This window comes from Polyodon spathula, chromosome 29, assembly GCF_017654505.1.
Source record: "Polyodon spathula isolate WHYD16114869_AA chromosome 29, ASM1765450v1, whole genome shotgun sequence".
Lineage (NCBI taxonomy): Eukaryota > Metazoa > Chordata > Actinopteri > Acipenseriformes > Polyodontidae > Polyodon > Polyodon spathula.
This window is the reverse complement of record NC_054562.1, coordinates 2,557,653-2,581,411: the sequence shown is the minus strand read 5'-3', so window position 1 is coordinate 2,581,411 and position 23,759 is coordinate 2,557,653. Positions and strand designations below refer to the sequence as shown.

Genomic DNA, 23,759 nt, shown 5'->3' with positions numbered 1-23,759 from the left:
ATTCTGTTATGAAACAGCTTTTGGTGGCATCTAATGGACTTCTACAGTATTGCACCCACAGCCATTTGACCCGCGTTTTGTCGAGCCTCGTTACAGAATGTTTTTATCAGGTTATTATCACCATTATCATTGCATGGTGCATGGTCTGCATTAGTGGTACAGTACTACAATACAGCACTGGAGAAAGGATCACTTATTATTACAGAAGCAACAAAATATATTGCATGCATGTCCAGAGAAAAATGATTAAACAATGGTTCTAAGCTATCATATTTGGCACAATAAATTCGATCATCTGAATCTACAATTATCATTATGCCAATGCGAAAGGGTATAGTGTTATCATTATTTGCCAGTTGTAAGATTTAATAGCTTCTTTTTTATTTCTCCAGAATAATAATTCCAGTCCTCTTTATGTGTTTTTCAACAAAAACAGTTTAATTCTGACACAAAAGGAAACCCAGTGATACACAGTACAGAACGTAACCATATACTTCAAAACAAAACAATACAACACTGCAGGTTTAACCCTGCAGGACGAGAGAGAGAGAGAGAGAGAGAGAGAGAGAGAGAGAGAGAGAGAGAGAGAGAGAGAGAGATTTAATACAGAAATACAGTGGTTTAAATACAGTACAAAACCAGCCCCCTACATAATCAAGAGCACCTGGCCCAAGCTAACAACCACTCTCTATACCATAAAATAAACCAGTTTGTTATCTTGTCTATGAGATAGAAGCAAAAGGGTCTTTTCAGCTATGAAGGCGCCAGATCTTATCCTGTTTCTCAAGACAGACAGGGCTTTTTGCTGGTGTGTGAGACTACAGAGATGGAGAGCTATTTGGTGATCTGCCTTTTATGACAAAGAGAAGGTAAAATTAGCTTTAAAATCTTACACAGTCAAAAGTTTAGTGACCTTGTACTGAACACATGTACAATTTCGTAATCTGGATCAAGTGATCAGGATTTTGTAATCCTATATTTTGCGATTGAGATTCCTTTAAAAACGAAACGAATTTCGTAATTATTTGTAATGTGGATAGGAGTAATCCAGCAGAGACATTTTCTGATCAAAAGGATCCAGATAAAAGAAATCTGGAACAGAAAATAGCAGAAAACAAATCCAAGGAAATCACTGTTATCCAGATTAAAAATTTTGAGAAACCAGCCCCACTACAGCTGCAAACAACTTTTATCCTAGGTGAAGTTCCCCCTCAGCACCATAACATTGTCATTATTTTGAAGATTTGTGTCTGGCTGTTGTCTGGTAACAATCTGCTTTAGGAGAAATGAACCCATCAAACTGGTTGAATACTTGTTAAAATGAAGTGCAGATTGGTTTCTTTTACAAAGTTTTTCACACTGCAAAAGTTGAAATAATGAATGACTCCCCTCAAGGTCAGTCTATATTCACCCAAGACTGAGTGTTGAGACTGGCCAAGGTTAACCCTCCTATTATGTTTAGAATCTAGATACATCTGTTATGTTTTTGGTCATATTGACCTGATGCAGTTTCAAACTTATTTTAAACAGCCTTAACTTGATTAACTGTTTTTATTTGTAAAGGTTTGACTCTTGTCTGCTCTTTTAGTCCAGGAGCTGTGATAAAACTTCTTTGACTGCCAGCCTGGGAGCTCCTCATTTTGGAGTGTCTTTACCAGTGAGATGCTGTTGCAATACTGACAGAGAAAATGAGGCTCTGCCTTGTAGATATATATATATATATATATATATATATATATATATATATATATATATATATATATATATATATATATATATATATATATATTTGTGTTTGGTTTATAAATATCTCCAGACAGGTGCAGCCATTTCCAGAAATAATAATACAAATATAATAATAATAAAATAACAAATTAAAGAAGTTTGCTTTTTTCCTGCACATAAATCTACACATATAAACGCCACGGGTCACAGTGACCCGAAACATCTTATTTGTACACATGACCTGTTCTAAAAAAAATAAAATAAACATCTCAAAAAGGTTGTTTTCTGTGTAAGTTCATGACCCCAACTTAGGAAAAGCCTTAAAATATTATACAGAAAATGAAAAGAAAAATAACATTTAAGCTGATTGGAAACTAGAGTCGAGTCAAACAGGACGATTAAAGCACACACAACTTTAATGTGACGACAAGATCCAAAATTCAGAGCGTTGGGTCTCAATCGGACAGCAGATAGCGCAACACGCCGCTGCCCAGCCCTCCAGGAAAGGACGCAGGACGTCTGTTGTGTTTTGTTTTTTTTTTTTTTTTTTTTTTTTTTGATTAAGTGGCTTCCGGAAGCGGGCCAGACCCGTGATAAGGTAACAGCACAGAGTGGTGGGTTTCATTTGTAAAATGTTTAAACCGTGCTATCAGCGGCCCGGCTGGGAATGCAATATCTGCTGGACTCGGCCGGTGCGCTGATTTGAAAGAGCCCGGGTTTCGTGAGCCGCTGTTTATTCGGACCCGAGTCTCGTTATGTCTGTCAGCGTGTTACACAGGCTTGGGTCCGACTCCATTGTGTTATTAACAGCGCCGACCGAGGTTTTTTTTTTTTTTTTTTTTTTTTTTTTTTTTTGCATTTTTCTATACATAAAAGCCCGTTTTCGCTGGAATTAGCAAGGGTTTAAAACTTCTACGAATTGTTAAAAGTTCATTCATTCCTAAAATGTTTTGCTTGAAAATGCTTTTTTTTGTGTTTAAAACAACGGGGCTCGGTTGTTTGCGTCAGAGTGCCGGCAGCCTTCTACGCAGGGGTTTTCTTTTAATTAATTTAGAAAAAGACGCATTAAACTGTTACGACGCAGACGTGCCGTTTGTAATTGTAAACGTTGACGCTTAATTAGTTTATTTTCTGATAACACACTGGGCATTTCATTAATTGCACATTGCAGTCTGCAGGTGAGATGCGGTTGTTTTGTTTTCAGTGGTTTTCATCGAGTACAGTTTTCACATATTTATATTGTGTTTTTGAATTGCTTTGCCGGAGCTGTTTTGTATTAATAATACAATACCTGTTAGACGGGCGGTTGACTAACTCTTATATATTTTTTACCCTTTTATGCAAATGGTTCAATTGTCTATTTTGAATGAGTGTTTAAAACACACACAAAATAACACTTTCAAAATGCGTTTGATTTACAGTCATTTTTTTTTTAAATTAGGTTTATTGGTTGGCTTATCTTTTTTTTAACTAATTTATTTTTCTGATACTCGTGTTGTGATGAGGATGGGCAAATAAACTCCTCCCCCCACACCCCCCAGGAGAGGGGAGCACAGGGGTGGAGAGAGGTCCCTCTCTCCTCTCTCTCTCTCTCTCTCTCTCTCTCTCTCTCCTCTTTCTCTTCTCTCGGGGAAGGGCGTCCCTGTGAGACAGGGGAGTCCGCTCCCCTCCCTTCACCCTCCCCCCAACCCCCACACTCTATGATCTCTCTCTCTCTCTCACCTCTCTCTCTCTCTCTCTCTCTCTCTCTCACTTCTCTCTCTCTCCCTCTGTCCCCTCCCCACAACCCTCGTCTCGCTCTCTCCCCTCCCCACAACCCCCACCTCTTCTCTTGGGATTAGTTTCAAAGGCTATAAAGCCAGGCTCGTTCATTCCATCCACTGGTTACTTTTATTACTATACTTAGGATGTAATTAGTTTGTCCCAATCAGAATCTGTTATATTGATCCATTTCTCTAATTAGCTTACCTGTTGCACTGTGTGATACATTATGTGTTAATATTCCGTAGTAGGTGATGTTGTGAATGCCTCCTTACCTTAATGTGTCAAACAGTTCTGGTCTGTCTCTTATATTTATTGCAATGTATTTAAAAAAGCTGTAATGTCTCCTCTTCTAAATGTATAACTGTATATCTCCACACTGTGAACAGGCAGTGATTCAGCCCACAGTGCCCTGCTGTGATTGTCTCCACACTGAACAGGCAGTGATTCAGTCCACAGTGCCCTCTTGAGGTTTGAGATCTGGCCTGTAACAGGCAGTGATTCAGGACAGTGCCCTTTAAAAAACAGGCAGTGATTAAAAGTCCGTACTTTGTCCTCTTGTGTCACCGAGAACTACCACACTGGGATCTGGCCTGTAAATCACCGCAGGAAGAGCGATTTAAAAAAACCCCAAAACATAACAAGCGTTCTGGCTCTTCAGTTCTGTACCACATCATGGATCGTTATTGCCGTGTTACCTGTTTGACAATGTGGGCAATAATCCTGACACTATCAGTGCACTAGAGCAGACATTTTGACAAGATCTCTGAAACAGACTTTAAAGTTATAAGTGTAAAAAGTTTTCAGGGTGTTAAAAATGAAAAGAAATGACAGCTATAAGGACTGGTCCTGCGCTTACATTAGTTACAAAGGTCTCTCGTGTGCAGTTTTCATAGCGTACTTACAGCTCTCATATATTTCCATTTTAAAAGAAGCTATCTGGTATTACTTTAAGTTGAAGGAAGCCCTCAGTGTCTCTGGGTTACATCTGATTCAAGCATTCAGAATTCTAAGAAGTATTGATAATGTCAACCCAAAGGACCTGAAAAAAAAACAAGGACCGGGGGTCACAAATGGAGATTAGACAAAGGGGCATTCAGAACAGAAAATAGGAGGCACTTCTTTACACAGAGAACGGTGAGGGTCTGGAACCAACTCCCCAGTAATGTAGTTGAAGCCGACACCCTGGGATCCTTCAAGAAGCTGCTTGATGAGATTCTGGGATCAATAAGCTACATGTTCCCTATAGCGTGTTTCTTTCAAATCTGTATAACGAATGTATGAAAATGTATTGAACTGCATTATTAGCTATGATGATTTTAACATGGATGGGACTCAGACTCCTGGTGCAGGTTTAACTCAGTTGTGTTTTATTAATCTCACAGTAAAACCAGGAATGGCTCAAACTGCTCTGCAATTGGTGTCTTTATTCCTGTCCCTGTTTAATCCCTGCAATTGGTCTGAATTGTAATATTAATATCACTTTTTTTTTCTCAGGTTTGTTTCTTCAACGCTACGTGCCCGGGGAGAGGAGAGGAGGAAGGCTGGGAGGGGGCACAGAAAGAAAGCGGGAATAAGAGAGAGGAGAGGAGAGAAGAGAAGAGAAGAGAAGAGAGAGATCCTTTCTCAAAATGGACATCAACAGCTCTGCCAGCGCAAAAAACACTCGCAGTGACCTGGGAACCCGAACTAAACAAAGGATTCCTGGGAGCTCCATGGAATTCTACTTCTCAGAATGCTGTGACCGGAATGCCGCCACGGAATCAGACTTCAGCGAGTTCAGCAATCCCGACAGTCAGCCCATCGACCTTTCCACGAAGAAAAGGAGCCCAAAACTGGGGAGGCCCCGCTCCCCTCTGTGCAGCACTGCACACCCCTCTGCACCCCAGGCAGCCCCAACAAGGGGCCCCCTGTGCCTCAGACTGACTCTGGAAAAGCGTGAAGGCATCAGCACGGCGCCTCCTGCTGTGCAGGAGGAGGTACTGCAGGCTCGGAGCAAGAGAATCGACTCCCTGATTTTAAACAACTCATCTGTTAGCTGCGCAAATAGCAGCAACGGCTTAAGAATCGTGAAACTTTACAAAGCTGAGAGGAAAGATGTAGGAGTGGAAAGGGATAACCAGAGCCTGTGTATTGCACGCTGGCTCAAAACTGAAGACCAGGAGGTTGAAATCTCGGAGGGTCTGGGTGGTAAAGGTGGGGTGGCGGGTTGCATTAAGAACGAGAGGGAGGAGGAGGGAGGAGGAGAGGGGCAGGCTGGGAGGAACCCCTCCTCTGACTCGGACGCTTCCTGTGAATCAGGAGTGAGGGGTCCGGGAGGGGGCGGGGGTCTGCTCCTGATTGATGACAAAGGCATCCCGTACACAGTCACGCTGGCGGGAGAGCGCGTCTCTGATTCTGAAGTGCCAGACCACTCCTCGAATTCCACGAAACTAACTAAGCACGCTGCCAGAACGCCGCTGATCCGTGGGAAATCCACCGTCAAGCGGGACGGCTCGGGAATCCCAACGGACGGCGGCACCAGCAGAGCCCCCAAACTCCCCAAGACCCTGATAACCGAACCTTCGACCCCACCGGTGAAACAGGAACCGGCTCCCATCTCTCAGACAGCGACGGGCAGGACCCTGAGCCCAGAGCCTCAGATCCCCCCCAGACGCGTGCTCTACTGCGAGGTCTGCTTCCGAGCCTTCTTCTATCTGTCCGACCTGGAGCGGCACAGCATCACACACTCGGAGAGCAAGCCCCACGCCTGCGCGCAGTGCGGGAAGCGCTTCAAACGGTCGAGCCACCTGGAGCGGCACAAACACATCCACACGGGCCAGCGCAACTTCGCCTGCGCGCTCTGCGGGAAGCGGTTCCGCGAGGCGGGGGAGCTGCTGCGGCACCAGCGGGTCCACACCGGAGAGAAGCCGTACCAGTGCGAGGGCTGCAGGATGAGATTCGCAGAGCGCAACACACTGCGCAGGCACACCAAGCGCAAGCACGCCCGCGAGGGGCTGTACACGCAGGGGGCCGGGGCAGCGGACAATAAGGACTGGTACTCCAGCTCTGGGCTGGGGGAGGAAGGGGGTGAAGAGGGGGAGATGGGCTCTTGAGAGAGCAAGGAGTTGGCTTTTAAAGTTTTAAAATGTTTCTCTCTGTTGATTTGACGACAGCATGCCCCCTTCGTTGATGGATTTGTAATAAGTTGTAGCGCTGACCCTGTCTCTTATATCGATTAATATGTCCAGTCGATCGTGTGTCTTCTATCAGTTAGTGTGTCCAGTTGACCCAAGGTTTGTATTGTGGCAGTTCAGGTAGCTGCAGTATGAAGGTATTTGGGTACACATACACTAGAAATGCTGATTGAAACTGAATCAGAATAAAAACCTCAGCTCCCAGCATGCCTCAGCACTAGCAGTTACATTGAAGGGTGATGGGAGCTGTAAAGACAGGATAAAAAGTACAGCTTTGCCTCAGCATCAGCAGTAAGAGTGAAGGATGCTGGGAGCTGTAGTTCTTGACGCAGTGACAGTTTAGGTGGCTGCAGTATAATATGATGATTGGGTTTGCACTTTCCTCCTCATAGACCCCAGTGTTAGATGTTAGTCAGGCTGCTCTGTAGCCAGGATTCAAGAGCAGGGCTACAGGAAAGAGCTGCAGAAAGTAAGCAGCAGATATTATACCTCCCCATTGAAACCTATTAGCAGCAGCTACACTTTGCTCAGAGTGTAGATCTCACACTCACAGTGTCAGTGACAAGCATTCGAAACATTTAAACCACAACAGGACTCATCACATAGAGATAGGACTTGAAAGCTACAAGTTCTGTATAAACAGATTATCAATCAATCAATCTATTCTATATAGCGCCTTTCATAGGGGAGCACCATCACAAAGCACTTTACAAGATGCAGTAACAATACTACAAATACAGAGAAATGCATCATACATGATATAAAGTAAAAACAATGCATAATACATTAAATACAGTGGTAAGTGCAGAATACATGATAGCAGCATAATACATGAAATAGTGCATTAAATACAGTGGAAAGAGCAGAATACAGGATAGCAGCATAATACATGAAATAGTGCATTAAATACAGTGGAAAGAGCAGAATACAGGATAGCAGCATAATACATGAAATAGTGCATTAAATACAGTGGAAAGAGCAGAATACATGAAATAGTGCATTAAATACAGTGGAAAGAGCAGAATACATGATAGCAGCATAATACATGAAATAGTGCATTAAATACAGTGGAAAGAGCAGAATACATGAAATAGTGCATTAAATACAGTGGAAAGAACAGAATAAAGGATAGCAGCATAATACATGAAATAGTAGCAGAAACACAGCAGCTAATAGCAGAGATCAGGTTTAAAGAGCACGGCGAGCAAGAGAGAACAGGCGGGTCTTAAGGACGTTAATATCAGTTTTTTAAATGGATTTAACGGCTATAATTAGGGTGTATTTTTTTCACGGTAAAAAAAAAAATGTCTGAAAATAGGTATTTCAAGATACTTTTTAAAGCCAAAAAAATCGCATTGTCACATTCCAAATTCATAAATTTCTCTGGAGTTAACGGCAGATGTTCCTAATTACTTAAATGCTTACCTGAAAAACAGCAAATGCTAAATTGTGGAATATTCCGTTTATGTCCAGCTTTTAAAGACGTTCTGTGTTCACCATCAGTGAATAAAAACATAAATAAATGTTAATATAACAACAGACACATGAAATGTTTCATACTTGGACTGGACCAGTGGCGGCGGCAGGATTCAATTCCTGGCTGGGCCCCCTACTTTTCATGTATGGGCAGTTTATGATTAATGATGTAAACGTAATGATGTAATTACCAACCTGCTTACTGAGGACACTCTATACTGTCAGAAATAGCACCATATTCTCAAAGAACACACACGCTACCAAAACATTTTGACAGTCGGACATCCGATTTACCACCAACAGGCATGGCAGCACAAATTCTGTAACCTTGGCGAGCTGCAAGTCACTACCACACAAAGAAAGTGATTGAGTTTCTGACAGAAGCTCTCAAAGGTGCATTCGACTTCCCAAAGCGAGCTTCAATTTAAAAAGCTCTCATACAGTGACTAAAAGAAGGTCAATACTTCCCTTTCAGCTTCAGAAAAGTTATATGGGAACAAAAATAAAACAGGAATAGAGGCATGAGTTGAGCATAACATACACCTCAGCTGCACCAGTCAGCTGAATTCAAATTGAGAAAATTAAATGAATTACTTAGATTACTGGCGCATTTGTTGATCGTCGGTTCGTTTTCTTTTTACACAATGTGTCGGGACATAGGTAATGCGTAAGACACAAATATAGCTCCAGTTTACTGCAAAGTTGGCTAAACGTTCTGTATTATTATATTTCTTAGCAGACACCCTTATCCAGAGCGACTTACAATTGTTACAAGATATCACATTATTTTGTACATACAATTACCCATTTATACAGTATAAATAACTAAACAGCAGCTGCACAAGCTGGTTGCTTGCGTGCTTTGCAATGAAAGAAAAGTTCCTGTATGTTTGCTGCCGACGCGCTTAATTTCAATACTATACTATTGAAGACGCAAGATCTCTTATCTCAGCCGTCCAATCACTGATCTTTTTTTCATAACCATGACAGCGGCACTGGGGTGGGTGGGGCGGATATATTTTTTGAACCACGAGGATGCGCTAGACTTGCCACAGAGGATTACAGTCTGATAGAGTTTGGCATGAAATGTTGTCAATCGCTCCATAACTGGATGGGCCCAGGCCCCTCAGGCCCAAGTGTGGCGCCGCCCCTGTACCGGACAGAGTGATCTTTAGCAGAGATATTTCTTTGATGCAGCTGGTGTCTTTTTCGTTGAAGACATCTTTAAAGGAATCGTGCAGCTCTATGCAGGGCACATTCAGTCATGTACAGGAAGCAATCTTATCCGGCTGCCAGGTTCCTCAATGCAGTGTAACAGGGAGAGCGTCAAGGGAAACGTATTTGTTTTTCAGAAATGGGTAATTTCAGAAGGAACTAAGTATTACACAGCAATGGTAACCATGAAAAAGATAAGCCTTGCTTCTGATATGTTTCAAAGTGTCTCAACACGATCAGAGGGAGACACACCCGACACTCAGAAACATAGAGACACCTGACACACCACAGATTAGCTGATGTAAAACTGAGGTACAGGGAGAGAGGAGAGGGAGGGTCTGTCGTGCAAGGGAATGAAACACATTCTGGACGCGATTAGAGGGAGACACACAACACTACAATACAGGGGCATATTGTCAGCTCGAATTCTGTAGACATAAAAGTTTCATTTTTGGATTTTAAAAAAAGCCCTGATTAGCAGTCAGACAGTTTCCAGTGATTGATTCTCCACAAAAACATAATCACAGCGATCTTAAATCATGTTTTGAGAAGAGCACTAACCAGGGTTTCAAAATCCATTCTCTTACTAGATTGTTAGCTTTATCAGCATTAGCACTGCGGCTCCCTTTAAAGGAGGGCTGACCATCCACTTGCCAGCTGTAAATATGTGTAACACAGGCTGGATCAGCCATAGTGTCTGTACGTGAGTGCACATCTAGAGCATTGCCAGCAGAACAAGAGAGAACCCAGAGTGGCAGATCACTGGGTGGCATGGGCTCTCTCTTATATAGAGATCTACCTGCTGTGTTGCATGGCTCTGGTAACAGCTCCTGAACTCATAGCATACCCATTGCAGCTTTAAGTACAGTTCAGTTCAGCGGAGTGTCAGTTATCCAAAATAATTGCAAGCAATAGCAGTTCAGATGCTCACATTGATTGGCTAATCAAACATCTGTTTACTAAAACAATATCTAACTTTGCAGCACATGTGTAGCAAACACCCCTGGATTACTGTACAGACCCGTGCAATCTAAATACTGTACTGTACAGAATCGTTCGGAGAATTGACTGTCCACTGTACTGTACAGAATCGTTCGAAGGATTGACTCTCCACTGTACTGTACAGAATCGTTACCCTCCCTCCCTCCGAGGAGGGGTCGCAGTCAAGCTGTCGGGGGGTGGGTTGGGGGACTGCTAACAGGAAGAAACTGAAGACTGACTTTTATAAGACTTTTGAGAACATTTTATTCAAGTATATTTTTGTTTGTTCTGCTAAAACAGCACACACCCTGGCCTGGCCTCTGTGTTAGGACCTGCCTGCCTGGCTCCCGGATTGGGTTTGGATGTTCTGGTTCTGCTGTACCCCGGCTCCCTCGATTATTCTGCTGGGCTGAACGAACACTAAGCATCGCTGCAGACCCCCAACAACGCCGAACCCCAACTTTCAAGACGATAACGCCCCTGTCCGCCGTGCCGGGATTAACGGTTTGAGGAGCGTGACAGAGAGACTTCGGGTATCTTCCACAGCCACCGCACTGATCTGACCCGACCATCTGAAGGACTCGTCATCACGACCCCCTGCCTGCCTCTCTGCGCTCAGTATTAATGAGGGAGTGGATCAACAGAGACCCCTTCCAACACCTTGTGGAGTCGAGGCCCCGTCCAGATCAAACGGTGACCCGATAGCAGGGATGGGTCCTAACAAAGTGGCCAGGCTGTTTGTTATACAAATACGAAAGAGTGAAAGAACAAAAGACTCACTGGAGTGCTGATACCAAACTCTAAAGATGGACAAATATAGAAAATTAATAAAATGGTGCCACTGTCATGTTTTAAAAATGATATCCTGTAACAAATCATGACTACATTAAAACGAACTCGGATGCAATTGTACTTGAGTAGATATGAATTTTAAAAGTGTGCTGTTCAGAAAATCCATCATTTAAAACACTACACTGCTAACCAAGGTTTATAAATCCATTCTCTCACCTCTTATTAGCTTTATTAACATTATCACTGTCCCCTCTGACCATCTTTAAAATCCATTCTCTCGCCTCTTATTAGCTTTATTAACATGATCACTGGCCCCTCCCTTTAGAGGAGTGCTGACCATCTTTAAAATCCATTCTCTCACCTCTTATTAGCTTTATTAACATGATCACTGGCCCCTCCCTTTACAGGAGTGCTGACCATCTTTAAAATCCATTCTCTCACCTCTTATTAGCTTTATTAACATGATCACTGGCCCCTCCCTTTAGAGGAGCACTGACCATCTTTAAAATCCATTCTCTCACCTCTTATTAGCTTTATTAACAGGATCACTGGCCCCTCCCTTTACAGGAGCGCTGACCATCTTTAAAATCCATTCTCTCACCTCTTATTAGCTTTATTAACAGGATCACTGACCCCTCCCTTTACAGGAGCGCTGACCATCTTTAAAATCCATTCTCTCACCTCTTATTAGCTTTATTAACATGATCACTGGCCCCTCCCTTTAGAGGAGCACTGACCATCTTTAAAATCCATTCTCTCACCTCTTATTAGCTTTATTAACATGATCACTGGTCCCTTTCTTTAAAGGAGCGCTGACCATCTTTAAAATCCATTCTCTCACCTCTTATTAGCTTTATTAACATGATCACGGGTCCCTTTCTTTAAAGGAGCGCTGACCATCTTTAAAAATTACTGGTAAAAATTATCACTGGTGTTATCACTGATTCATTGTTTCTGTGCTTCTACTTCAATTTGAAATTGTAATGCCTTCATCATCCAGAACTTCACCCAATCAGAAACTTACAACTAGAAGAAAGAAAGTCAAGCAGACAAACGTTTTTAATTCCTTCATCATCCAGAACTTCACTTAATCAGAAGCTCAGTGTTATATTTTTGTTGATTTAGCCTGTGACAATACTGGAAGTAATTGATGACTCGAATAATATATATATTAATATATAGTATATATTATATATATATATATATATATATATATATATATATATATATATATATATAAAAATCTATATAGATATATGTTTAAAATGGATAACCTATTATTATTATTATTATTATTATTATTATTATTATGATTTATCCTTTAATACTATTGTCGTCACTAGAAAATATTGCTTTGACCGCCGGTAAAACCGATGGCCTCGTCTCGGCGAGCAACTACCATTTTAATATCTGCACGAACTCGGTTTCCTTACATTCAAACAATATCGTAAGCCCCCCCCCCCCCCCCCAGCCCCCCCCCCCCCCCCCCCCCCCCATAACACACACCCATACACCCCCACACGCGGATTCAATAAAGTGTCTGCCGACACTGAATTAGCCCAACCCCTATCATGCCTGCGCCTTTAAGGTGGTCCTAACAAAACATGTCGGAGATTGTGTCAGACAAAGCCTGTCCAAAATCGGGATGGGAATGTACACCCAGCCGAACCGGCACCGAGCCAAACTGAACCGAACCGGAAGCGTTCGTGAAAGGTGTGTACCGTTACAACAAACAACAGAAATGACTAAGGATACAAATTCAGCCTCTTTAAGTAGTTATCGGTCCATCTGAATAGGGTACTTGCGCTATCAGTGTCTGTTTTTAAAAGCTCAAGTGTTTCTCTCGATCTGTCTTTCTGTCTCTCTGCCCGTCTGTGTCTAGCAGAATGTGTTTGCTTGTGCTTTCAAACAGACTGTTTTTCTGCGAAGAGTGTGTTGCTGTTAACTGCAATTAGACTACGAAGTGCAAAAAGTGTTGCAAAAAATTACAAGCAGGAAAGTGGAAATTAAATTAAAAAACGAATCATTGTTATTTATTTCTTAGTAGACGTGCTTATCCAGGGCGACTTTCAGTTGTTACAAAATATATCGCTATAAAGTATCACGTTACAAAATATATCGCTGTAAAGTATCACGTTACAAAATATCACAATAGAAAGTATTACATTGCAAAATATCACAATAGAAAGTATCACATTGCAAAATATCACATTAGAAAGTATCACATTGCAAAATGTCACAATATTGTACCGAATACCTCTTATTTGAATCCCTGCATACTGTATTTTCCCTTAGAAAACTACAGTAAATTTGCTTGCTAAACTTTCCCACCCTGCTTTTCCCATGGTTGTACTATGCATTAGTTTACCATGGTTTGTTTTTTGATATGTTTTACCAGACCCATCTGTGTTTTACAATGCTTCCCTATGCTTTACCAGAACTCTGTGCTCTACAATGCTTCCCTATGCTTTACCACACCTCTCTGTACTTTACAATGCTTCCATGTGCTTTACCAGACCTCTCTGTGCTTTACAATGCTTCCCTGTGCTTTACCACACCTCTCTGTGCTTTTTAATGCTTCACCAGCCCTCCCTGTGCTTTACAATGCTTCACTGTGCTTTATCAGACCTGTCTGTGCTTTACAATGCTTCCCTATGCTTTACCAGACCTCTCTGTGCTTTACAATGCTTCCCTATGCTTTATCAGACCTCTCTGTGCTTTGCAATGCTTCCCTATGCTTTACCATACCTCTCTGTGCTTTGCAATGCTTCCCTATGCTTTACCAGACCTCTCTGTGCTTTACAATGCTTCCCTATGCTTTATCAGACCTCTCTGTGCTTTACAATGCTTCCCTATGCTTCACCAGCCCTCCCTGTGCTTTACAATGCTTCACTGTGCTTTATCAGACCTGTCTGTGCTTTACAATGCTTCCCTATGCTTTACCAGACCTCTCTGTGCTTTACAATGCTTCCCTATGCTTTACCAGACCTCTCTGTGCTTTACAATGCTTCCCTATGCTTTATCAGACCTCTCTGTGCTTTACAATGCTTCCCTATGCTTTACCAGACCTCTCGGTGCTTTACAATGCTTCCCAACAAATTGAGGGGGCTACACCCCACTTTGTGTGGGCATGCATAAAATATATTGAAATCGTGTTCCGTGTCAGAAGTGGACCAGGATCCAGAGAGGAGTCATTATTTGGAGAAGTTAAATAATAACTGAAAAACAGCTTCCTGTTGGGCTATGGAGTGTAGTGACACGAAGGGGAATGCCGAAGGGGAATGCCTGGACCGTCTAAAGTTTATTGGTTGAGGATGGCTTGTATACGGAGTGAGCTGTAAACTAGAAAGGAGAAGGGTTGTTACCCGATAAAGCGCAGTGAACATTTGTTCCTGTTTTATGGCATGTTGCCTATAAATATGCCCAGTAGATCGCGGCGACCTTTCAAAGTGCGTCTCTGCAGCTAGGATCGCTGATACCAGCCAGGTCAGGAGAAAGGCTCCCACCGGTCTATAGTAATGTAGAGTAGGCAGGGCTGGCAGAGTTGAAAGGTTGCACTGTCACATTGAATGAAACCAGGGGGGCTGGTAAGTGACTGGCAGGGTTCTTTTTGAATAATAATAATAATAATAATAATAATAATAATAATAAATAAGTCACGTCCGCATTGGCGCCTATTAGCAGCAGCTACACTTTGCTCAGAGTGTAGATCTCACTCACAATGTCGGTGACAAGCATTCGAAACATTTAAACCACAACAGGATCGATATAAACAGATTACCTTTATTAATTTTGTGTTTTTGTCTGTTTGTTGTTTAGATTTAATGACTTATGGTCACAGACAAAAGTACTGGCACCCTACCCTTAATATAACTGGAAAAGCCTGTTAAACGCAAGCATTTACATTAGCCACTAATTAATACGACAAAGACCAAAATATACAATTTCTGGTAGTTTAGCAAACAGTTATAAAAATATATAAGCACACTGTCGGGTTGCCCCGCCGCTGTGTGTATTTGGTGTTTTGTATGTTATATGTGTGTAGTGGTGCATGGAATGTGGGTCTGTGTAGTACAGGTGATTTCAAATGTGTATTTGTATTTGGGCACGGGGAGTGCACAATTAGTTCACGTGCAGCCTGTGCTGAGGATCAGTTGAAAGATTGATTAGAAGTCGAGAGTTGGCACAGCTGTATGAAAGAGTGTTTCACGCACACGGGGTTAGTGTGTTCAGGGAGAACAAGTCTGAGTTAATGGGAAACTGAAACAGAGATAACGATTGCCACTCGTGCTGCTTGACTCCGGCACAATGTTTTGTTTAGGTTTGGTCAGTGTTTGCTTAGTGCTTGTTTTGGCCACCATGCCTTCTTGTTCTGTGGAGTGTTTTAGACCAGCCTTTTTATTTATTAGTAGATCAAGCAGCGCTCTCATAGCCCGTCTGCCAGCAGGCTGCTTGCCAGTTTATCTTCCAACACGACAACGACCCAAAGCATACGACTGAGTCAACTCTGGAGTTCTTGAACAAAATAAAGATAGAAGTTCTGGAATGGCCTTCGCAATCGTCAGATCTCAGTCCAATAGAAATGCTTTGCACTGATCTGAAGAAAGCTGCAGCCAAGCATTGATTATCCAGTCTGTCTGAGCTGAAGGAAATACGCAAGACAGACTGGACGCAGCTTTCACCAACATATTGGTTAAAAATTATCATACCAATACTTTTGTCATGAACACATATTTTAAATTGCTTAAATATTATAAAGACTGTTAAATAATAACAATAATCTTTATTTTTATATAGCGCCTTTCATAGTGGACCACCATCACAAAGCGCTTTACAAGATATGAGACTAGGGTGTGTGAACCATGCATCAGCTGCAGAGTCACTTACAACAACCTCTCACCCCAAAGACGCAGCACAAGGAGGTTCAGCGACTTGCTCAGGGTCTCATACAGAGAGTCAGTGGCTGAGCTGGGATTTGAACAGGGGACTACTGGTTACAAACCCGTATCTTTAAGCACTGGACCACACAGCCTCCTATTGAACTACCAGAAAGTGTGTATTTTGGTCTTTGTCTTATTAATTAGTGGCTAATGTTCACTAAATGCTTGTGTTTAACACATTTTTCTTGAACAATCTTATATTAAGAGTAAGGTGCCAATACTTTTGTCTGTGACTGTGTTGTTTCTAAATGCTGGGTTGCTGATTCTGATCAAGTTGAGTCCATTTCATTCTCTTCCACTCTTTGTAGAACAAACCCCCCCCCCCCCCCCCAACACACCCCCTGACACAGCAGAGAGTGCAAGAGAATGAAACGCACTCTGAACATGATCAGAGGCAGCCACTAAACCCTGAGAAACACACGGAATAACAACAAACAAACATCATAATAGCACATGAATTATTATTATTATTAGCAGCATTGCATGCTAACATCTGTTGAATACAATAACATGTCTTTCTTTCTTCATTTCTAGGTTAAAAGAGAGAGGAATGGGGCACCAACAGCTTTTCCTATAGTGTAAAAGTTAATTCCTGCACTATATAAAATACTACAGCATAGTAAATTAGAGTATACTGTAGTATTGAGTGCAACTTGCAATATAGAGTATAGTATTAGTCAAACACCATAGACAACAAGAGTACATTGTAGTACAGAATACTTGTGAGTTAATCCCTGCACAATAGATACACTCATTACAAGAGTACGGTGTAGTACAGGATACTGTAGTATAACTTTTATTCCTGTACTACAGAAACTTGAGTAAAGTTTAGTATTAAGTTAATCGTTATACTTTAGAAACTTAAGTTCATCCTTATATCATAGATACCCAGAGTATTAAGCTCATCTCCGTGGCTAAAATTCCTTGGAGTATAGTACAGCACAGTATTGTACTGAATTCATCCCTGCACCATAGATACCACGAGTATAGTGCCGAGTTCAACCCTATACTGAAGAATCTCTTGAGTATACCACAGTACATTAGTATTGAGTTCATCGCTATACCAATAGTCCAGTATAGTGTTCAGCTCCTCTCTATACTACAGCAACTCAACATTACATTACAGTCCAGTATAGTATACCAAGAATAAAGTATAGTATAGAGTTCTATACTAAAGAGTATGAGTGTAGTACGAGTCTCTATACTATGGAAACCTGGATTATACTACAATACATTATGTTATTTTATAGTTTACTGTAGTATTGAGCTTAGCTGTACTACAGGTACCAGTACAGTATTATTCAGCTCATCGCTATACTATATAAACTAGGAGTACAGTATAGTATTCAGCTCATCTCTGTACAATAGAAACGTGTAGTGCAGTCCAGTCCAGTCCAGTCCAGTCCAGTGTAGTATATAAACTCAGAGTACAGTACAGTCCCCTGCACTCTACACAATTCCAGGTGAGTTGTTGGGATTGGGAATCATGTTTTTACTGACAGCAGCAGCGGCGGGGGGGTTGGGAGGAGGAAAGCAGGAATAGGAAGCTGGCACGCTCCCCAACTCCCTCTCCCGGCTCTCCTTCTTCCTGCTGATGTGTGGCACATGTGGCTTACTCTTCAGACACGCCTTAGAGCTGCTCTACCACGAGCAAGCCCAGCATGGCAGGCAACCACGGGCCAGCGTGGCAGCACGCAGCAACAGCAATAAAAACAGCTCCTTCCAGTGCGCCTCGAACCTGCCCGACCACTACAACATGCACACCTGTGAGAGACCCTACCTCTGCCCTTACTGTGCCAAGGGCTTCACCCAGCCCTCCTCCCTCGCCACCCACAAGAGACTCCACACTGGAGAGAGGCCCTACCACTGCCAGCACTGTGCAAAGAGCTTCCAACTTTGCCAAGCACAGACAGGTCCACGAGAGGGCAAGGGATGGGGGCGGAGAGGCTGTAGGAGAGAGGGGCGAGCAGAGAGAGGGGCTGGAGGAGAGGAGGGGGAGGGAGAGGGGTGAGCAGGGAGAGGGGCTTGAGGAGAGGGGCGAGCAGGGAGAGGGGGAGGGAGAGGGGCTGGAGGAGAGAGCAGAGAGGAAAACAGCACACCAGATGTGACTGTTATTTGGGCTATGCAGAAATACTTCATAAGCAGTTATCAAAGTCTTAATGGTTTACACAAGCCTGAGACTTAAAGTTGGGACAGATTCGAAGGGCAGGGAATTGGACCGGGAATGGGGTTATGGGATAACAAAAAGGAAGAGGAATTCGGTTCTTCTGGGAGACTCTGCTCAGAGAATGACATGAGGTGTGAGGACCTAGGCATGGAGAAGCAGGAAGCAGGCCAGGGGGAGACTGGAGCAGGATCGAGACGTGACTCGTGCCATTACCAGACCAGTGGCGATACTGAGATTCCAGAAAGTTCAGATCCCAGGCTACTAGGGCAAGGGTTCAGCCCTGGGGGCGTACTGGTCCTGGGGTTGTCTGTTACTGGGAGGACTGGGAGTCGGATATCTGCACCCCCTATTGACTGACAGCCGGCAGCTGGTGACTCTACTGAGGTGACCTAGGAAGTGCGGGTGTAACAGATTTCCTGTGAGTGAGGCATGGAAGAACTTGCTATAACTCAGGGTAGTAGCAGATATCACGTGACAAGATAGGCTTTCTTTAACTATAAATGTGTTTCTTTCAAAACTGCACGTTGAGACCTGTCTAGGAAATGGCAGTGATGAATCTTCCCTATTTTAAACTTCCGTTTGCTGCAGACCGGAGCACAAAATAAAAACCCAGTATGGTCCGTTCTTGTTAATACGAATTTCAAGGGACCAGAAATTTTTAGCCAAATGCATACTGTCAGTTTTTATTGATGTTACAGTAACACTGAAATGAAATTACAGGACAATGAAAATTATTATGCATTTACAAGCATTGTGCATTTTATTGAAACTTTTAAAAAGTATACATTGCAAGTGGGAATGTTGAAATCTGTTGCATTATTCACCATTTTCAATATCCTCCACTTTTGTCTGTAAGGAAGTGCAAGTTTTTGTGTGAGAACTATAGCAACTCAAAATGCATTGTTGGATCTGTAGTCCCCAAACAGCACTAAAATACACTACAGAGGCACTAATCTGGATGCAAGTTAATACATTTCCCAGTGTCCTTTACACTGAGCGGTTCGAACTAGAGCGATTCGTAATTTACAATAAGCGACTGCTAAGTTTGGCTGGGACCTTGTAGAAAAATGCATACCATCAGGAAATGTTATTTTGTTACAATGTAATAATACAAAGTCTTTCCCACTCTCCCGTCGCCCCTCTCCCCTCTCCCTCTCCCAGCTCATAGTTTCTCAACACAGACCAGCAGTGGAACTCAGAGGACTGAAATCAGAGATCCGGATCGGGAGCGCAGATTCAAAGGCGCTCGACCCCTGCCTTCCAAATGAAGAATGACGAGAAAGCGGAGGGGAGCTGAACACTGCTGGTTTTTCAACGGCACACAGTCGACTCCAGCCTCTCAAGACCGTCTTAAAAATTGAGCAGGTCAAAGGTTTAATCGGACACCGAGTGGACTTCCCGAATGCCTCGGTGATCTATAAAGACATGTCCATTCTTGAACCCGGTGGGACACCTGGGGACACCACGGACCTGTTCGCCGTACTCCCAGACCAAACTCTGGAGGATTCCAATGGCGTTTCGGTTCTTTTTTTCCCAACTTTGGGAATGTCATTGGCCAGCAACCAGGGAGTTACAGCAGCTGAACTGGAAGTAGATTCTGGGGATGTGTCACGTTCCATTTCAAAGTGCAAAGTTTCTGAATTCATAGCGGAGACTCTTTTTAGGGGAACAGAAACAAAAATCTCGGATCTCCTGACCACTCCTAAAACTGGGATTGGTGCCGCTGGGAATCCGTCGCACTTCACAGGACACGGAGGCGGACCGAATCTTATATCGTTCCCAACCCTGCTGAAACAGCTCCATAGAATCCCTCCTGATTTAGGAGAAAATCCTAGCAATAATAATTATAATAATAATACACATTCGTTGCTGTTGTCTTCTTCCTCTGCTGGTTACCTTTCTGAGTGCTACATAGAAGGGGACATAATGGAACATAATGGCTTCACTCTGAAATCTTACCCAGTTTTGATCAAGCTGATCCAGACACCAGCTAACCGAACTCCCCTGGAAAAAGCCAGCCCTAGAGTGGAGTCCCAAGAGGAGCAGTCCAGCCGCGGGTCATCTGACTGCCAGAACCATGCTTCCAAAAACCCTCTGCTCGTCCCGGCCGAGCCCGCTGGCTGTTCCATGCAGGAGAAGATTTCCAGCTTCCAGAACAGAGATTCCGAGAATCGGCCTGGATTCCCGACCTTGATCGAGGTGGACGGACTGGAATACCTGGCCAGGTTCAGGGATCTGCGTGCTGGATACGGGAGAATTGGAGCTGGGAATGAGCTGGCAACGGATGATGCTGAGCAAACCCAGGAGGGGGAGGAATCGATCCCAGATCCTGAACGCCATAGCTTATGGGATTTCCAGATGAAATCTCAGCACCCTTCTGTTGATCCTTTGGGATTACCAGAGGAACGGAAGACAAGGAGCAAGACAGGTGTGATTTGGAAAACCCACTCCACAGCCTGGGAACCGCTGGACGAGGGCATCTTGAAAAAGGAAGGAAGAAAAACTTCCAAGCAGCGTCCCTTAAATCCGCGCTCTTTCTCGCAAACGACGCTCCCCTCTCCCTCTCCCGCCCTCGCAGCCCCCGAGCGCCCGTACTTCTGCTTTGCGTGCGAGAAGCGTTTCCGCAGAGCCACAGATCTGAAGGAGCACCTGCGTGTGCACACGGGCGAGCGGCCCTTTTCCTGCCCTGTGTGCTGCAAGGCGTTCACGCAGGCCTCGGCCCTCGCCACGCACCGCCGGATCCACACCGGCGAGAAGCCCTTCCAGTGCCGCGTCTGCTTCAAGAGGTTCAACAGCTCCTCGAATTTCGCCAAGCACCGGCGCACGCACAGCACCACGCGGGAAGGCAGCCCGCGCTACCCCTGCCCCTTCTGGAGGAGGACTTTCAGAGAGGCTAGCCACCACGCCCGACACCTGAGCAGGGTGCATGGGGGAGGAGGAGGAGGGGAAGAGTACGCCGTGACGGACTGAGAGAGGAGAGGAGAGAGAGAAAGGAGGGGACACCTTTACTTCACTCAATCAGAAAATCGAAACTAGGAGAAACTAAGAAAGAAAGCCAAGTTTGCAGACAAACGGTTCGGCTAATGATTTTTTTAGAGCACAAGATGGAAAATACAAAGAAACTAATATCTTCTCACACACACACACACACATTGCCCTGATGTTTGTCAGCTTGACTTTCGTAGTTTCTTCTGGTTTTTAGTTTTTGATTGAGTGAAGTTCTGGGTGATGAAGGCTTTAAAAATGTTTGTCTGCTGCTTGACTTTCTTTGTTTCTTCTTGTGCACAGTTTCTGATTCAGTGTTTGAAGTTCTGGATGAAGAGTCTATAATATCACAAGATCCACCCAAACACCCAACATTCAAGAATGTTACTGTAAATTTGTGAAGTTCAGTGTATCAAGCCGTGCATTGTCATTTTACTCTGTCGTTTTATTGGTCATTCCTCTATGTTCTTTGTCAAATGGAATCAAGCAAGATTATCAAGGGAGTCCCAGTCAATGACAGTTAACTCCTGCGTCGATTTTGTAAGCCGTTTGGAAGTGAGTTGTTCTCTCAGCTAGGGCCGGGACTCACTACTGACACGCTTGGATTAAAAATAGTTTTAAAACTACGCAATGTTTTTTTTTTTTTTTTTTTTTTTAAGAGTGCTTCTTATTTGAATAGAGCGATTTTATCCTCATCACTGTTTTCACATTAAATCAACACAAAATAACGGCCTCTGACCGCTGCACCTTCCCGTTCAATGCGAGGCTCGGTTTACTGGTCTGTTGTAACCCCACTGTGAGTGGCTTACTTACTCTCATTTTCAAATCTCATTTTGTTTATAAAGCACCTTCCATGACAAGCCATCCCAAGACGCTTTTAACAAGAGAAGGACATTCGGAAGGACATTTAGTACAATAGAAACAATATAACCAATAAAAACAGCAAAAGAAACCGTGCAGCAGCACCCCCCTGTGGTTGATAAGGCTCCTGTGATTCTGCAGTGGAGCCTCCAGATCTGTGTCGAGGATACAGATAATAATTGGGCACAGTAAATTGGGGAGAAAACCAGGGTTAAAAATTGGAGACTAAATTTAAAAATAAAAACATTATAGCAAATAAAAGCAACAGATGAGGAACTCAAACCGAATAGGAATAAAACTATATAAAAAAGAAACATTATAAAGATATAAAAGCCCTGTTTTAAAAGCATGTTTTCAGTTTATTTTTAGAAACTGCAGGTGTAGGTGCGTCTCTCACTGTGCATGGTAGAGCACTCCAGAGTTCAGGTGCCCTGTGACTGAATGCTCTCCCACCCGTCCTTTGCTTTAAACCCTTGGGACAGATAGCAGCCCTGCATCATGGGATGGGAGTGGCTGGCCAGGGGGATCGTTTTCATTTAGTATAGTAACCCGTATCAACAGTGTTGTTCTGGAAGTATTCTTATGATTGCCGATTGCGTGATTAAAGGAAGGAGCCTGGATGTTTGTAAAATCCCTCCTGTCATGTCACTGGCTGGAGCAGGCAGCGGGAGAAATGAAGGCCATATATTGACCGCCCTGATTAGCTGAGCTACTGAACGTTATATCTTGTGAACCACGTTTTAAATTTGTTTTTAGCTTTTTACGATGTTTGCAATCTAAGTGGTTATAATTTGAATTATATATATACATTTAATACGTCTGTGTTGCTTTGACTGTGAGTTCAGGAGCTGAAGAACTGAAGAGCAGTTCCTGAACTCACAGTCAAAGCAATACAGAGTGAGCAAAACAATGTAATGCAGCCCAGCCCAGCGCATTGCAGTTAAAGAACTACAGCTCCCAGCATCTCTCGCCGTTGCCCCGGGTGCAGAGGCGTGCTGGGAGCTGTAGTCCTAGCCAAGGCTGTACCGATTCATAACACAATAACTATGGCATTGTAGCTAGAACTGAAGAGCAGCTCCTGAACTCACAGCCAAAGCAACACAGACTCTAAATAATTGCAGGAAACCCTGGTGAAGAGACTTTTACACTAACTTGTTTTTTATAGACATTTTTTTAAACATTTTGTAGAGTCGTTCATTAAAATATAATAAAAGGATTTTACTCAATAATAATAATGATAATAATAACAATAATACAAATAAAATGGTTGACTAACATTGAATCTCTGTTGTGCTTTATTTATTTATGATGGCCTTACCCCCTATTGACAGTGTTATGGCAGGTGAATCAGTCCCATGCTGTATTATTGACATTGCTATGGCAGGTGAATCAGTCCCATGGTGTACACTCTATTGACAGTGCTATGGCAGGTGAATCAGTCCCATGCTGTGCTATTGACAGTGCTATAGCAGGTGAATCAGTCCCATGCTGTGTTATTGACAGTGCTATGGCAGGTGAATCAGTCCCATGCTGTGCTATTGACAGTGCTATGGCAGATGAATCAGTCCCATGGTGTACACTATTGACAGTGCTGTGGCAGATGAATCAGTCTCATGGTGTACACTCTATTGACAGTGCTATGGCAGGTGAAACAGTCCCATGCTGTGCTATTGACAGTGC

General features: G+C 43.2%; 2 protein-coding genes across 7 annotated transcripts; both read left to right on the top strand.

The window, feature by feature from the left end:
- Positions 1-2,266: 2,266 nt before the first annotated feature.
- On the top strand, positions 2,267-11,356 carry LOC121302471 (zinc finger and SCAN domain-containing protein 2-like). 3 transcript variants are annotated; one of them, XR_005947706.1, is made up of 3 exons: positions 2,267-2,323; positions 4,984-6,761; positions 10,635-11,356. XR_005947706.1 is itself a non-coding variant. In XM_041232474.1 (2 exons), the coding sequence occupies exon 2, from the start codon at positions 5,118-5,120 to the stop codon at positions 6,579-6,581; it is 1,464 nt and encodes a 487-aa protein (XP_041088408.1). In that variant the 5' UTR covers positions 2,267-2,323; positions 4,984-5,117; the 3' UTR covers positions 6,582-7,380. The 3 variants fall into 3 exon arrangements, 2 of the variants coding, with proteins under 2 accessions (XP_041088408.1, XP_041088409.1); XM_041232474.1 differs by lacking the exon at positions 10,635-11,356 and having other exon boundaries at positions 4,984-7,380; XM_041232475.1 differs by lacking the exon at positions 10,635-11,356 and having other exon boundaries at positions 2,287-2,339; positions 4,984-7,380.
- Positions 11,357-12,707: 1,351 nt separating this feature from the next.
- Positions 12,708-23,292, top strand: LOC121302367 (zinc finger protein 768-like). 4 transcript variants are annotated; one of them, XR_005947699.1, is made up of 3 exons: positions 12,708-12,839; positions 16,601-17,529; positions 17,690-18,037. XR_005947699.1 is itself a non-coding variant. In XM_041232295.1 (3 exons), the coding sequence occupies exon 3, from the start codon at positions 19,659-19,661 to the stop codon at positions 21,201-21,203; it is 1,545 nt and encodes a 514-aa protein (XP_041088229.1). In that variant the 5' UTR covers positions 12,708-12,839; positions 16,601-17,529; positions 19,395-19,658; the 3' UTR covers positions 21,204-23,292. The 4 variants fall into 4 exon arrangements, 3 of the variants coding, with proteins under 3 accessions (XP_041088229.1, XP_041088230.1, XP_041088231.1); XM_041232295.1 differs by lacking the exon at positions 17,690-18,037 and adding an exon at positions 19,395-23,292; XM_041232296.1 differs by lacking the exons at positions 12,708-12,839; positions 17,690-18,037 and adding exons at positions 16,041-16,178; positions 19,395-23,292.
- The last annotated feature ends 467 nt before the right edge of the window (positions 23,293-23,759 follow it).

What these genes read in the sequence shown, in the direction of transcription:
- LOC121302471 (XM_041232474.1), top strand. Translation starts at nt 5,118, where the DNA reads ATGGACATCAACAGCTCTGCCAGCGCAAAAAACACTCGCAGTGACCTG.
- LOC121302367 (XM_041232295.1), top strand. Translation starts at nt 19,659, where the DNA reads ATGTCCATTCTTGAACCCGGTGGGACACCTGGGGACACCACGGACCTG.